At 36.4% G+C, this 17,234-nt stretch overlaps 1 protein-coding gene across 5 annotated transcripts in view; it reads right to left on the bottom strand.

The window, feature by feature from the left end:
• The window catches only part of UNC13C (unc-13 homolog C), a 234,202-nt gene that overhangs the window by 175,295 nt on the left and 41,673 nt on the right, over nucleotides 1-17,234 (bottom strand). For 2 of the 5 annotated variants that reach the window (XM_037395051.1, XM_037395052.1), the window contains exons 1-2: nucleotides 12,273-12,866; nucleotides 80-3,295 (exon numbers count right to left, since the gene is read on the bottom strand). The exons of 1 other annotated variant lie outside the window; for it this stretch is intronic. In XM_037395051.1, the coding sequence (XP_037250948.1) occupies nucleotides 80-3,044 (2,965 nt within the window). In that variant the 5' untranslated portion in view covers nucleotides 3,045-3,295; nucleotides 12,273-12,866. Of the gene's footprint in view, nucleotides 1-79; nucleotides 3,296-12,272; nucleotides 12,867-17,234 lie in introns of those variants that run through there. 2 more of the 5 variants (XM_037395053.1, XM_037395054.1) reach the window with 1 other exon arrangement.

The following is a 17,234-nucleotide window of genomic DNA, read 5'->3' as shown; positions in this document are numbered from 1 at the left end:
CAAGTACCACACAGAAATTAACATCTAAGTAGAGTAAGAATAATGTTTTACTTAAAAGATGACATTAAGATACTATTACCTCCAGCAAGGATTTTCTCTTCCAGATCACTCATTTGTTTCCTGTATGCTTTTAAAGCAGCTTCCTTAAATGAAGGTCGTATTCTTTTTTTCTTTGGCATTTCAGCAAGCATCTCTGGGACATTCTGATTTTCATCTTCCCTTACTTCTATGTCAGCAGCTATGTCACTTTCAACCTCCAATATCGCTTCACTGACCACACCATCAAACTGTGCGTCATATTGCTCCTCTGGTAGTATTGCATACGGAGTTTCATACGAAGGCTGCCCCAGTTCGTATTCTTGGACCTGCTCACTAGTTTCACTACTATTAGTTCTGTTTTCTAGTTTAGCAAGTACTTGTTCCATTACTTCTACATAGTCTGTTTCATTCTCACCAGGTGGTTCAATTAAGTCTTCCTCATAGTCCACTTTGTAGCAATAAGGCTCGGCGTAAACATCAGAATCAAGTGTTGTACTGGATTCATTTGCAGTAGACTGAGATAAAGTTCTAAACCTTCCCATGAAAGATGATCCACTGTCTTCATACCCACTTAAACTTTGGGTACTTTTATTCCAGACCACTTCTAAAGCTGACTTAGCACGCTGAAGTGTAGATCCAAATTTAGGAAAGCTGAAAGTCTTATCAGAAAGATCTATGCTTAATCGGCTATGCCATGACTTAGGGGCTGTTTCTTCTGAGTCATCACTCGGTAGTTCACTCTGACTTCGGTACATCATAGGCAATCGGTTTTGATTCTGATAAGGGGAAATAGAATTTGTTTCCTGATAATCATCATATTGACCAGTCCACTGACTTTGTGATTCGCTATCAAGGCCTGGACATGATGGAGAAGTACCGTCAAGGGTAAAATCATAGCTTTCAGTATCGTACTGGAGGTCAGAACTCTGGCACTTTCCAAAATCTGATGTCTGTTGATCTGAAGGGCTGCTCATATCATACACAAAAACTTCCTGTGTCGATGAGTCCAGGCCCAGATCTGCCCCTTGTTGCAACCGATTCCAGTCTTTCCAGGAAGAAAGATCATGTAAAGAAAGCTGAGAATCACCATAGTGGCTTCTGTCTCCAGATGCACATATTATTCCATTGCTTACTCCACTATCAACAGTTTCTATGTTCTCCACTTTATTTTGCTGTGGATACTGTTGCATATCTTGGACAAAAGTCTGTTCCTGGGAACTGCCATACCAGTTTGTAGAATCATCTTGCCTTCGCTGCCAAAGTTCTCGATCAGAGGAAGACAAGAGTGAACTGCCATTTGTTCTGCTAAAATACTGGTTTTCTGAAAAATCCTCAGAGTAAGACTGACACAATTTTGAGAAATCTGACTCGGAACGGCTAAGTTTTGGTGTTGCAAAATCATTCTGTAAATGCCATAGAGGAGTCATGTCTGAATAATAGGTCTTTGATTGCTTTTCCATGTTGTCAAATTCCGGTGACTGATTCCCGTAATTTCTAATGTTTGAACAGGTGCTATTGTCAGCAGTTTTATTAAGGTCTTTAGTATCTGGGGACTCAATACTCCCCTTTGTAGTGCTTGTTTTTATTTGAAGTGCTGATTTAGATATCTTTGCATAACTGTTCTTATTTATGTCCGATTCCAAGTCTTTATCACTGTCAGGTGACTCCCAGTCGTGCATTTTAGTTTTTGTCTCCACAGTTAAAAGCTTCATATCCATACTCTCGTATGTCTGAGAGGAAGGTAGTCCTCTTTCTTTTTTTTCTTTCATTTCATGGGAAAATATATCTGTAGAAATTCCAATGCCAGTTCCCTTAAGTTTATATGACTTTTTTAAAAGTAAGTCTCTCTGTTGTGATGACTCAAAGTAAACAAGAATAGGTCGTGGCTTTGCATTTGGACAGTCTCTTTGTTGCCCCAGTCTTTGGGCAAACTCAATTTTAATAGTGCTTTCTGCCTCTGAGAACCCCATTTTATCTATCAATATTTTGTAAACTATGCTTTCAGTTCTTTCAAGCCTCTCTTCCGGCACATTTAGAAACCTAAGACTTGCTTTGTTTCCTGGGTGGCCTATCTGCTTAATGTAGTCATGTATGTCCCGAGTTTCTCTTCGGGACTGTACAAATCCAGTTCGCAATTGTTCAATTTCATTTTGTACAACTTCTACACTACTAGAAATTTCATCAATTGATTGTTTCAGAGCATTAACATGCCCTCTTAATTCAGAGAGTTCTGTTTCAATCTGACTTATACCCTGAAGCTCTTTAAAGATCATTTCCATAACATCATGGGTTTGACTAATACAACCTGTCGAACTAAAACCAGGTTCAAGAGTATTTGATTTCTGGTGACGGCCAGTTCTGTCTAGAGATTTACTTCTTAAGCCCCATGTTTTCTTCCATGTACTTAGTTCTGAGTCTGATGAGACACATTCTTGGCTCTTCTTCCATTTCCTTAGTTTTCTTAAAGCTCCCAGCTTCAGGGTGTGTAAAGTGCGTTCTCCATCTGAGCTTCCATCAGATGGTGCAAGGCTGCTTAAGCTTTTTCTGTTGCGTCTCACAGGCATCGTGTGTGATAAGTATTCGTTTTTCTTGCTATTACTTTTTACCTCGCTTAATGACTCAGAATATGAACTATCATTAGAAGACAGATCTGGAACTATATCTTCATTATTACTGTTTGTTACCAAAATATGCTTTTGCAGTCCATTGGCTATGGCAACTCTGTAACTGAAAGTTGGAGAAAGTGAAAATTCTCTATTACTTTCCTCTTCTTCAGTTGATAAGTTGCGAGCAGAGGGACACTTGGCAATTTTTTTAACAGTGCTTTTTAAAGTATTTGAAAATTTTGGATTCTTTGTTTGTCCAATCTGAGTTAAGTCTTGTTCCTTTTTGCTCTGACAACTCTCTTTCCTCTTTGTACTATTTCCCGATTTCTTTGTGAACATTCCTTTGCAAATCTTATATATGTAAGATGAGGTCAGGCTCTTTAAGAAGGCAGAAACCATGGGTTGTAGTTTATATTAAGCCGTTTCCATAAAACGCAATCTTTGATCCAAACAAGTATTTGTATCTCCAAAAGGGTCATCAGTAAATATCTCGTCAACAGATACTGTAGACATATAAGCTACTGGTAGCATTTGACAGAAAAAAATAAAAAAAAAATAAATCACACATCTGCTTGTCCGAAACCAAATCCTGAAGGTGTTTTGTATGTCTTGAAAAATCTCACTCTGCTGCACATGGTTTCTTGAAGTGTCTAAAAAGGAGGGAATGACATTACAATGGCTGCCAAACTTATCATTCAATAATACTCATTTTGTTTTAACTGGGTTACAATGGAATCACAGAGGAGTTAAGTATTTATTTATACTTTCCCCATAAATTGTCTGAACAGAATTTTCAATTAACAATTAAAGCTAAAAGCTGCTATAGGCAAATATTTTCAACATAAATGAATAAGCTATACTTATTTACAGGCTTCTTTGTCCGGTTTAATTGTCTGACTTTGAGATATTTGGTATTAATGCTGTCTGCTTTCTTTCGGAGTAACAACATTTCAATGTAGATCCATATAATATACAGCAGTGGTAAAAAAAACCCAGGGGAACAAGGTGTTACTAGCTAGTAAAATAGAAGTAGAAAGGTCTCTCTTGGTTCAACTTTTGGAGCAAGGCAGGATTCTGTGCAACAAATAAGTACTGCATTCACGAAGTACTGTTCTATATTGAGACTGAATTATACATATGACTATGATTTGAGAAATAGATGCTTTCATTATATAGTAGACTTTAACACGTGTTATGGTAAGCCAGGACTTGAAGTGGGCGTACCTTCTTGGTTTCTCTTCTTTAAAAAGAAGGAAAAAAAAAAACCCAAACCAACCCAGAAAATCATAATGACAATTGATGGAACATTCTCATCCAGGTTACAAAATTTTACATCATTCTGGTCACAGAAAAAACACTCTACACAAAATGAGAGAAAGAGGGAGAAACAAATATGATTTACAAGTCTCAGGACAAAAACCGGTGCCATTACAATGGGAAAGCAATTTGATCTAAAATACAGAAGAGTGAGAAAAGATTTCATGAGTCATCTGGAAGCTTCTATACCATAAAACAAAAGTTTGTACTCCATAGAAATGTAGTCAATGCATTTTAAAAATATGAAAGTATTTTTTTTGTACAGCATATCATTCACCTTTCTGTCTCATAGCCGCAGAATAAAACCAAGACAAATAGCTCAGAAAAATCCAACAAAGTAGCAGCTCTTAAAATGGCCATTTCAGTTTCTAAACCAGCTAAAAATTCTTTGGCAGCATAAGAAGTTTGTTTAGATACAGGATATATGAAGGGTTAAAATTTGCTCTGTGTGTCTTAAGAGGAGTAAAGGATATGAACTGTCCTTGTCTGAAAACAGTATGGCACTGTGTGAAACATAATGTTCCACTCACACACCTCAAGATCTGCTCTTTTTGTTACAGAGTTTGTCTTCACTGACCTTACTATTATACTCATGTTATGGTCAATAATAAACACTAACTACTGATTTATACTGCAGCAGCAAAATTCAGTATGTTGAAGAGAGGCCAACAAAAGCTGGTAAACCCCTGGTTGGTTACTGTTACTTAGAACAGAGAATATAAATGGGACTTACTTCTTTCCTAGTGTTAACAAAATTGAGATGCAGCCCAAGAGCGAGCAGAACAAGAATAGACAACATACTTCATCCTTCCCAAAGTTGCTGCCTGTTATTTTATAAAAGATGAAATACTGTGGAACACAAATCACATTTTCAACACAGATACAACAACATAGCTCATGACTTGTTTTTCTTCCAGGCTTATGTCTGAAATCAGAGTATTAAGAGTGAATTAAGAGCAAGCAATGTTTGGAAGAATGCTCAACAAGACTGCATGCAATTTTCAAGGCATGCAAATGGCATTTCTCAGACTATTACAAAGCTTTCACTAGACCCAAGGCTGCCTTGCATCCACATATTAGAAGAAGGTGGAACCATCCTGGGGCACTTTTCAATATCAAAGGGATGTTTCTAGATGTAGAAACACTTGTTAACCATTCAGCCCTTAACACTGAGTGTTTATTGAACCATTTATTGAACAAGAAGTTGAAGTGTGACTGCCTGCCTCCTCTGCCCACACAACCACAGCTTTTTAAGTGCCCTCTTATATAAACTTCACTCAGATGACTCAGGCATTCTTCTCATTGAAAAGACTTCAAACCAACAATGTATAAACAAGCTAGAAGGTTTATTTACTGGCTCAGCCTACAAAATATCAAGAAATAATGAAGTTATAATTGGAACCTGGAACATTTCCATTAATTTTAAATAAGATTTAATTCTTCTCTGTAGAACAATCTTGATTTCATAGCCAGCCATATATATGTTTTATCCAGTGCCTAACCTATGCCTTTTATCAGAGGTAACTGTAAGTATTATAAATAGCTGCAAATTCAGCACTCAATTTATGTAAACTCACTTTCTGACAAGGCCACAGTAAATGAAAAGTTGTACAGAGATCTGCTAAATGGAGCAGATTTATGTTCTCTCATGCGAGTTCCAGTCCATCTCAGCTGTATTAGTCATGTGATCTGTTCATCAGTTTACAGCCTACCATTGCTCTGTCAAATACTCATTTTTGAAAATTGTATATCTCTACACATGGAATCAAGTTGGAGTCACTACAGGTCTCGTCCATTTCTTTTTGCAAAGATTTGCATAGGGTTGTTCTTACCATTTTAAATCAGTGTAGGTTAAAACTCCAGGAAATAAGGAACAGTCTTTTGAGAAGCACATAGGACTAAGTCACTTATTTGAATGAGCTGGGAGTTGTCATTCAGTGATTTAACCAGGTCTCCCAGTAAACCACCATGACCTCATTTTTTATTTTCACTTTGCTTGTTTATCGATCTAAATCAATTTATATGATAAAGTTGAAGACAAATAAGTTAACCCATTCTAAGCACAAGGAATCAAGCTGAAATGTTACAGCAGTAAAATATAGACTACGCTAGATGATTATAGAGCAGGAAACTGGAAACTTATGGATTGTGAGATTAGAAATAAAAGAAATTGGTTCCTTCTGTAAAGAAAGGACACAATGACACCTCCTTCAACATTTTACCCATAGAAAATCTGAATATAGACTTCTGTCAATCAGCTTGACAGTGAACAGTCAATTTGGACTGATTTCAAGAAAAATGTTGATAAAGCATTGTCAAAATAAAACTTGTCAGTTGGAAGCATCGTGCACAAAGGATCTTATTCCCAAGCCTAAAACTAATGTGTCAGGTAGAAGGTGCTTAGAGTGGGCAGGTTTAAGAATGATAGCTTTAAGTAACGCAAGCAGTATATTTTAGTTACATGTCTGAATACTAGACCCTCATAGATTCCAATTTTTTTTTTCATTTTATCAAATCCAGCCCTCTATTTTTACAAAGAAATAAAAATTGAATCATTTTAAAATTAATAATTCCAGTATTTAAAAATAATAGCTGGATCACTGCTGACCTTCTGTTCAGATCCCAGTAAATGAAGCCATAGAATAGCAGCCCTCGCCATTAGAGCTGTCCCCTCAAAAAAGCAAGAAATAGGCAGAACCACAGCCTTGTTTAACCTCCACACTTAATCAACTACAAAGGCCCTGTGTGTATTGGAAGGGGACAGGGAAGGTGATGACACTGAAGTGCAGTCTCCTTCTATAAAAAGAATATACGACAGTTTGTGTTCACGACACCAAGACAGTAGGGGAAAACAAAACAAAACCAAAGTCTTTTTCTGCAGCAATAATGCTCTACATTACTACCAAAGTAGTCACTACTGCCTTATAGGCAGCAACATCTATCTGTGATATGGAGAATGCGTCACAGAAATGAATCAATCGCACATGACAAACAAAATATAAACAATCCACCCTGCAGCAGCAGAAACTGAGGCTGAGAGGTTCTCTTACCATCAGGAACATAAAGAATCACTAACAAAATAACTAGAACTTGGATCTACAGGTTTCTCAAGTATGATCTTTTATTAGACTTATGATTGCCTGGGAATAAGGTTATCCTGACATAACTGTACTTACCATTGGTGTATATCTGCTGGGCAAAACTGATGCTACCTTTCTTTAGACAAGCGTAACTGTGTATACTCCAGATTGCTTCGTTAGTTTACTGTAACAGTAGCATTATAATGACAATCATCTCAGATGATCTAATTCAAAAGAACTTAATTTGGAATAATTCCTTTATATTCTTCTTAAGTTCTCCTTATATTCTTAAATAATGGCATTTTTCATCTGTGTTATTGGTGAGTTTCTCAAGGTAAAGTGATACTCAACATTGCACATGCCACACAGATGACCTGCCTGCAGACCCTAGCAAAGACAGGGATAACTGCGAGAAAGCAGTTCTGCTTTCTCTTTTAGATAATTACTCATTGCTCCAGGAATTCCTCAGTTTTTCACCAGCAGATTGGCTAGAAAGCTATTCCTGATGTCTGTCAATACCATTTTGAAAGATCACTGTATCCGCTTGTTTATCTGGTGATATTTCTTTATGGATCCTGCTATTAAAGTATCTAACCACCATTAAAAACGCTGCTTTTCTATTTATGGGAAATGTTACCAACAACAAACCACCAAACTGCTTTTTCAAACCCATTGCAGGAGACTATAATATGCTTATTTTTTAACTCACAAGGACTATTACTGTCCTGAAGAGCTTGTGCACATGCTCATCAAATGCACTATGGAATCCAATCTAAATATTTAACAGTCACATTGCAAGACTTGTCATTTATAGCTGTTACTTATCTGTTCTTTCAGCATACAACAATTGATTTTAAGGATAACAACAGATGCAAGCAGCACATGCTTGAGACTGACTTTGGCTCATTATGATTTAGAACAGCATCTGAAACAGAAACCATATATAGAACTTTGTGTATCAGTGAATTAACCTAGTGGTTTAACATTTATTTGTAATCAAACTATTTTGTGATACACAGAAACACATTGTCTTCAAGACAGGTTAGAAGAAAATGTAAATTTCCAGCTAGCTAGGATGAGTAATTATTTTGGAGAGAAAAGTTTTCCTCACCGCTTCCCTACTGCTATGAAAACTTTGGGAAAAGAGTGTTTTGGTTTTGGTTTTTTTTTCAGAATCAAAGATGTTTTTTTCTCAATTACCGTTGAAGAAATACATGAGTTTAAGAAAATGAACACCTTTGTATTGCAATAATTTTTCTTACCTTTTTGGTTACCCTATTCTTTGCGCCTTTGTGTCTATTTATAATATTCACATTTCTCTCTGAAAAGTCTTGTTACAGCAACTGTGATGCTGAAGTTGCCAATTAATTATTTATGAACTACTAATAAAATTGTTGAAGACATTTAGAACACTTTGTTTCTTTAGACACAAATGTGTAGTATGGTATTTATATTACAAATATGAAAATTTTATGTGAACCATTTGTCCTTAAAGAACAGTGGCCTTGACTAGAACTCTACCCAAAAGGAAGATATTTGCCAAATATAGTAGATTATTATTTACATGCTAAAAACATATTGAACGGATTCCTAAATTTAAGGTGTGCACCATTTGGAGAGTAGTAAATAGCTTAGTATAGTGTTGTTGAATATGTTAATGCATAGAAGGATTAAGAGACTTTAGGTGATTTGGAACACAGCTTGAATGTTACTTGGCTAAACGTACTAACTTTTTTTCTTTAATATTTCTAGTTGTTTCCTCAACTTTTTAGGTGAAAAGAAGAAAAAAAGAGACTGTCATGTATAAAGAAGGTGGCAACAGAAACTGAGAGTCCTTTCCCCAGCCTTTTACAGCTGTATATATGATATATGCTGTCCTACATAAACTTACTTTTAGTCAGTGCTCTCACTTCAAAAGCTGCTAAGATTCAGAGATAACTCCACTTAACAGTCCATTCTTATTTAAATGCAGGCTACAAAAGGAATGGAAAACCTGGAGAGGGAAAAGTTATTTGCTAACAATATGGGGATAATTGTATTACTAAGTCAGTACCAGGCATATTAGCTTCTAAGCATGAACAAGACTATTACATGCATGCTATTATGTCAGATTACCAGAAATATATAACAAAATTACTGTATAGAGTACAGAATAATCAGAACCTATTTAATGCCTTTAAAAAATAGAAAGCATCAGCATGCATTTGACCAAATCTCGGCTCTGTCCTTAATTTTTTCTGTGTTTTTAATAGTTTCTTCAGAGCATTATACCCTGAGAGCCCAAGTGATTTAAATTTACACTGAAGTATAGCACACATGCAGAAGACATATTTACAATATACTGAGTGTACACTCAAAGTTTGATGTAATACTAACATTTCAAACTTTCCAGCAACTTTGAACAATCTCTATAATAATTCCATCAGAAAATAAATAATAATAAAAACATATCCCTCCATTTTCTACAAAGTATGGAACTTTAATCCTCTAATTGTACTGGCCTGAGCCTTGGGATGGGCAATTCTCTGCCCTGAATTAGATCTCTTTTGGACAGAGACCGTGCCATGGAATCTGTGACCAGGTGTGCACTACATCACTCTATATAACACAGATTATGTTAGAGAGCTGTGGTTTTCTTGTGTGGTTGGTTTGGGGATGGGTGTGTGTGTGTGTGTGTCTTTTTTTAAACTACTTACAGAAATTCTCTATGAGACATCTAGATTAAGGGAACAACATTCAATGGGCAAAATATTACTTGTGAATTCTCTGGATTCCATTCTTCCACCACAAAAAGTTTTTAAATATTTTCTAAAATATAGTTAAACTAATAATTCTATTAAATTTTTAGAACACAATAGTATGAAATGGACAGTTTTTTATAAAGGTCTTTTATTCAGTAAATGGTAGCAACCATCTGTGACATTTAGATTTGAAAAATGCCAGAAGCACAAACCACTACAACTACTGCTGACAGCGACATACATTAGGATGAGTGGCACACACAGAGCCATGCTTGCTAACCACCTGAAATGATGTTCATTGATAAGAACAGTAGATATTAAACTTAGTTCTAGTTTTGCTGCAGAAATTTTATACGAAAAAAATTTCTGCTTTCTTTGCTTCGATATACCGACAGCTATGGAGTGATACTTAAGATTTCCCCAAGAAAGTAAAAACCTCGGCTTTAGAGCTATCAACCTAATTGAATGACACAGATGAGAAAAACAAAACCTGTACAAGAACCTTCTTAGGTGCCAAAGAATTTTTATGCTTCTGAGCTTCTGTTTTACTGTAATGGTCTCAAGGCAGAATCTTGTATACTACTTCATTCTTCCCAGATTTTTCACAACACTACAGTCAAAAGAAAATTGGGAATTTTCGGTCCTTCTTGGTACTTTAGTGAACTGGGAGACATTCTGAGCTATCAGTCTTTTCCTCCTTGATAATATTCTGGAATACCCAGTACTTCACCTATGATTTCCTGAGTATTTCCACAGCAATATACAGTCATTAAGATAATGTTGTGCTGACATCACTGCAGAATCAAGCAAATGGTATAGTGGCAGAAAACCTTTATACAACTCTTTTTCAGGTTGTGTAAATTCCACTGAAAAAAACTCATTTAACTGACATTATGACTTCTTTCTATACGAAAGGTCTACAAGATGACAGATAACCATATTTTCTATCATAATATCCTTTACAAAAGTAATTTCTGATGAACAAAAGATGTTTTAACCTTAAATATTGCTTCTCATTTTTAATGCTTTTAAACTCAACAGCATAGCATTTTCTCAATGCTTTTCTCAGTATGTTGATTTATATGGTAAGAATTAGCACTGATTTTTAGAACACTCAAATGTGTCAAGTAACCTTACATTTTCAATTGCCAGATCATAGTTGTGTATTACATACAATAAAGGTATCTATTTACATAATCAACAGCTTCATTCAGGAAACAAGCAGTGTATCACCTCCTCTGAGAAAAATAACTACAAAATAACTACAACTACTATCAGAGTTTATTTTGACATCAGTAAGTAGTTAAATAATGTTATACTAATGAATGCTTTTAAGGGACAAGAATTCCTGTCAGCCAAGGGTTAACATCAGTATTAAGATGCTGGAACTGATATTAACTCTTTTTGTATCAACATGTTATTAAAAAAATATTTACTTTAAACTGGGCTGCATTCAAATTAGAAATGCAACAGAATTGTTTAAGATATTTCAGGACTACTGAACATTCAGGTGAGCTTTATTTTTAATTTCTTAAATGTTTTTAAAATTTTTCCTAGACATGCTCATTGTAACAGAACTATTAGTGTCCTTTTCCTAAGGGCACATAGCTTTATGTTCTTTTTCAATTATTATACATGATCAGTAGTCAACTGAAAGAAAACAGTAAGACAAAAAATGCAATAGGATCCAGGTGACTACAGAAAGTTGGAGGTTAATTAATACAGTCAGTTTTTATATCTGCATAATTCTCCCTCTTAAAGCAAAATGAACCATCAATCTCACAGTAAGAAATTAGTTTCAGCTACTATTACTTGGCCTCTGGAATTGCAGAGGGCAAAACACTAATGTTATCTTCTTGAACGTAAAAGCAATGATAAAAAAAGTATTAAATAACTATGGGGGGGGTTTAGGCTGTGGATTGGGGGAGGTACATGAGAGAGGGTATTCTAACACATAGGTTTAGCTGAGGAACAGAATCAAGCATGTATTCTAAGCAAGCTGCCTCTTCAAAAGAACGCTGCAGGGTGTTCATCTTGAAGATTAATCAAGACCCAGAAATACATAAGCATCTGTAAAGCTCAATTTATTACTAATCCTACTGTGGACTAGGAAAAAGTACCGGCAAATATAAGCAAAACACTATATTTTCACCATGTATTCATGTATATAAATTATTTACCTTTTTATATCAATTAAAATGTTCCAACTCATTGCAAAATCAAATACTATATTGTCTTACTCATACCATGAACTTACCAACGTTACAAAATAACCCCCCATACTTTTTAATGAAGTGTTGATTCTTAAGTCTACAAGACCAGACAGTTTCATCAGCATTATAGCATTAGAAAGCAAATCAATTACAAATCAATGCATTGCATTAGCTAGAACAGCAGGAGGTACATTCAGAATGAAAATAAGGAAAGGAAACAAAGGAAACAGAAAAATGTATGTAGACTACATACAAAAATACAAAGAGGATACATACCTGGATTAAATTCTTCTTAAAAATAAAATACAAATTACATACCACCACCTTTATATTATTTTCCATTTATGCAGAAATACTGTACGTAACTCCATTACTATTTTGCCATTCTTCCTTCAGCCTTAAAAACGGTACAATACAACATGAGGCTGCTTCTCAGTGATTCAACTCAAGTGCAATGAGGCATGCTGTTAGTCCGCAACGGTATCTGTTCTAAATTCCACCGTATTCCCTAGGCAGCATTAAACGGTTTTTTGTTTGGGTTTTTTTTGGGGGGGTTGTTTCTTTTTCCCTCCCTCTCTGTTTTTTTCTCCCCTCCTACAACTTGTGCTAACAGCTAAGAGCAATCATGGTGTTAACTACTAATTCATTCTGCAGCTCGGCTTTATTTCTCCTCTGTAATAGCAAAATGGGAGTCAGTGTCCTACTCCCGCTCAAATACAACATCAACGTGAGAGAACAGTAATCATCCTGGGCTTATGTGCTGGTAACTTCACCCGTTGCTGTTTCCTCCTGCCACTGCTTCTGAATGCAGTATTCGCTGCAATAGCCACAGCCCTCCTGCTTGGAAGGCAGCCCCTCTGCTTCACAGATAAGAGTAAAACAGGCTTATTGAGAAACCCTGCTCACAGAAACAACACACACAGCGCATCGTGAGAGCAAGCAGGAGTGTCAGTGGCCACAAGGATAACTGTGAGATACTATTTCCTGCTTGGGAGGGCCATGTTTCAACCAACCTTTTATTTATCAGTCTGACATGACCCAGAGAAACAGTTGAACAGCTTTCTTTCAGCAGAGCCTTCACCAACAGCTGATAATTTTTGGCAATGAATCTGCTAAATGGATTCATAACTATTTTCATTCCACGATTATTTAAAGATGCTCCATATAATAAGCAGCATATCACTGTTTTTCAGGAAAATAGTTTTGTATGTTCCCAATTAATACCTAGACAGTAGGACTCGGTCATTTGTTTACTGGCATTCAAATAGCAGAATGGATTATTATTGCGCATGCAGTGAGTAAATTCTCCTGTACAGAATACAACGGGTGTTTTTTCAAATGCTGGCTGATTTAATAGTGTGCGTAACTCCGCATTCAGCCTTACATGTACTGAAGTATACTTAAAACTCTGGCACATGAAGAAGTACAGAAATACAACCAGAATGATCCTATATAAAACCATTCTACATACAAAGTACACACATAATCTAAGTGTAAAAGTTTCATCAAGTATATGTACATGCATAAAACCACAGGTATACTATTATCCCCTTTAATCTTGGGAGGTAGCAGAAATGCCATACAAAATCCTAAGTTTTCAGCTAGTAAATTATGTTTCCTGTATAAAAATACACAAAACTCTGGACTTTCTGGTAATACCTGAAAGCAACTTTTAATTCAGTTATTTACTTCATAAATATATTAAGGATACCTTGAATAAAAAGCTGCACGTAGAAGTATTTAACAATTTTTAGTAATATTTATTTACAGCTTATTGGTCGTAGCTTTCACTTTCTGCAGTCCTTGTATTATTGTTAGTAATGCAATCTTGGGATACGATGCTTTATAAGTACAACTTATAAATGGAACATTTCTAGAACAAAATCTCTTACAGTGGTAAAATTAATATTTTGCAATTTTTTGTACCTCATTGCGAAAATAATTACATACCACCATATTTATTATGTCCGGCTGAAATGAATACAACCTGTAAATACTCCATTAATTAGATTTATAGTTAAGAACCAGATGAATGAATGGTTTATTATTCAAACCCTATTGTAATTATTAGCCTGTGGCAATTACTTAATATTCTGTCTCAACTTAAACTGATGCTTCAAATCTGCCACATTGCATACCAACAAAGAATACAATAAAGTTTTTATCTAAGTGCACAACAGGAAATTTCACTGATATTAATACTCATGTGATGTAATAATAATGACTCTCAAAATCACCAGGACTGCTCATGTAAGGATTAAAAAAAAAAAAAAAAAAAATCAAGAAAAATGAGGCAGCCTAATCAAGCATGGCCACCCACAGCAGATACACACTTACAACAGAAATAAATAGGGTTTTTATCAGGATTAAGCAAATGGTCTTGAGACTACAGATGGTAAAACCAGTAAATATTGGAAATGTTTTCCAAAAATATAAGGGTTTGTCATTTAATAAAATCCGGTTTGTAAGTAGTGTTAATTCATGACACTTCAACTAATATCGTCATCTTCAAGCAAGACTCTGCTTATACTAATCTGTTATGTCACCAGATGTTGAATGTTTCAGTTTGAAACCACTTATTTGATAGCCCAGCATAAGCAGGGAATCTTGCTCTGCCAAATGAATCATTCAATTGATATTTAAGATGGAAAACCAAAACCAAACCAAAAATCAATCCAAATCCTCAGAACTAATCACGACTTATCTGCTCTGGAATTAAAATTCCACACAGAGCTTGGCCAAGCCAGCAAAAGGCTGACTTTGCTTGTAATGATGCTGACCAATCAAGAATCTAGTTTCATGTGTAAGTACATACTCATTACTTGCAGCTGGAGTTACCTTTGCAACAAAGGTATGTTATATCTCTGTGTCACACAGCCCTTTCATAGATATGATGCTAAGAACTTCCTATAGTAAATGTATGAGTAGAGGTGTTCATTCTGTATGGAGGCTAGAATTCTCACAGTTCTGGTAGCCCAGACACTTGTAAACCAACAACTGAAAGGAAACTACTATTCATCAGCCTTCAATAAACCAACACAAAGGAGCAGTTTGCACGCGCGGGCTACCTGCGTTTTGTTACTTGCCAGTAACCTCACATGTTGATGAAGCTGGCCTTAAAGAATCACACATTTAAGGGTTCACACTGATTTACTGTACTTCACAAACACAGTGTTAAGGAGAATAAACCCCACACGTAAAAGGAACAGGAGAATACTGACTGTGTACAGAGATGTTGCAGTTCGTTACAGAATCCTAGCCAATCCCTATATCTTAACTGAGAAAAACAACAAAACCCACCAAACTGAGAAAAACAACAAAACCCACCAAACTGAGAAAAACAACAAAACCCACCAAACTGAGAAAAACAACAAAACCCACCAAACTGAGAAAAACAACAAAACCCACCAAACTGAGAAAAACAACAAAACCCACCAAACTGAGAAAAACAACAAAACCCACCAAACTGAGAAAAACAACAAAACCCACCAAACTGAGAAAAACAACAAAACCCACCAAACTGAGAAAAACAACAAAACCCACCAAACTGAGAAAAACAACAAAACCCACCAAACTGAGAAAAACAACAAAACCCACCAAACTGAGAAAAACAACAAAACCCCATCAAACTGACAACAAAAACCCACTAAATACCCCTGTCTCCCCCCCAAAAAACCCAAACCACACCCCAAACAAAACACCCAAGGCCAATGAACAGCTATTAGCCTTCATGGAGAGAACAGCTATTCTGCCTGCCTGTTGCCAGGATTATGTGGCCATGGCTTTCAGAGATGATTCTTGGCATTTTTAGGAATACAAGTCTTGCCTAGTGAAAATGTTTCACTAATTTCCATTGCTATGTTCAAGTAATAAACCCAGTATTAAATAACATATAACTGTTATAGATATTATTTGACTATATTGAAACAGTGGCGATTATAAACCGATGGAACAATTTGGAAGTCATTTACATTTCATGATGGATTTTAGGCCGAAAGTTGAAAAAGCTGCCACAGAATTAAGCTCTTTCTCTCACCCCCCGCCCCACCCCCACCCCTCACCCCGCCCGCCCCAGTTAAGGGCTGGCTGTTTCTTTGCTTTCATGGAACGAAAGGCAGTAACTGTGTTAGTTCTGAAATCGTAATACTCTGACCTAACCAGAGTGGGGGGGCGGGGAGGAGCAGGAGGGAAGCTCCCCCCGGCCGCCTGCAGGGTGCCGGGAGCGGGGAGGGGGATGGTGGCGGCCGTGCCGCTCCCAGCGCGCCCCCTGCTGGCGGCCGTGCGGCGCGGCGGGCACCGTTTCAAATGAGGTAGCAACACGGTCGGAGCCAGCCCCGGGGAATTCAAGAGGCGATCACATTGCCGAGTTTTGTTTTGACCTATGGAAAGTTCTCCTACAGCTCTTAATAGATATTCTACTCTACAAAAAACAGAGGGAATTGTCTAGAATATTGCATCTCCACACCCTTTTTTTTCCAGCAGCACACAGAGTTTTAAAGATATTTTTCTCCACACAAGGTATTTTTTTCTTGACAATTATTATTTTCTTTAATGTAAAGCTTAATGTTTCCTTCTAAGGAGACGACTGTAATAAGAGGGAGAAAGAAAATATAACTATGCATGCGACAGAAATCTTGGTATTTCATAAGTGCACAGGATCCACCAGCTGGTTTGGATTTTACTTCAGAAGACTGTCCTAAGTGTGTCGGAGTTCCTGAAGTTACAAAGGCTAAAGCCATTTCTTATTCCACATGAAAACTTTTCCGAACACTGTTTCCTTAAACCAATTGCTAGGTTTATAAAATCATGAAGTTTGAAATCTGTTAGGTGAAGTAAAACTACTTTGGGGATTTTTTAAAAAAATAGCAATTAGCAGACAAAAGGCAAACAATTTACAATCACGATGACACCTTACTGTGGGCTGCAATTTAAACAAAAGTTGGCCCTGATTTCAGAAAGAACCACAAGATGGGATCAAAACAAAAAGCAAATACAGGGGGGCAGCCAGGGGAATCCCAACAACTACTAAAAGAAAAAAAAAAAAATCAAGAAGGGCCAATAACTGAGCCTATGTCAGGAGGATAAGGGGAGCTTTCTCCCCATCCAGATATACAAGCACCCGGAGTCATAACGGTATGTATTTGAAGTGGTAACGTTCTCCTGAAATGTAATCCTCTCATTTTGTGCTTTCCTTATGACTATTTTGTTCTTTGTTGCTCTCTAGGAATGGTTCAATAT

The sequence above is a fragment of the Falco rusticolus genome, chromosome 7 (genome assembly GCF_015220075.1).
Source record: "Falco rusticolus isolate bFalRus1 chromosome 7, bFalRus1.pri, whole genome shotgun sequence".
Classification (NCBI taxonomy): domain Eukaryota; kingdom Metazoa; phylum Chordata; class Aves; order Falconiformes; family Falconidae; genus Falco; species Falco rusticolus.
This window is presented reverse-complemented; position numbering and strand designations above follow the sequence as displayed.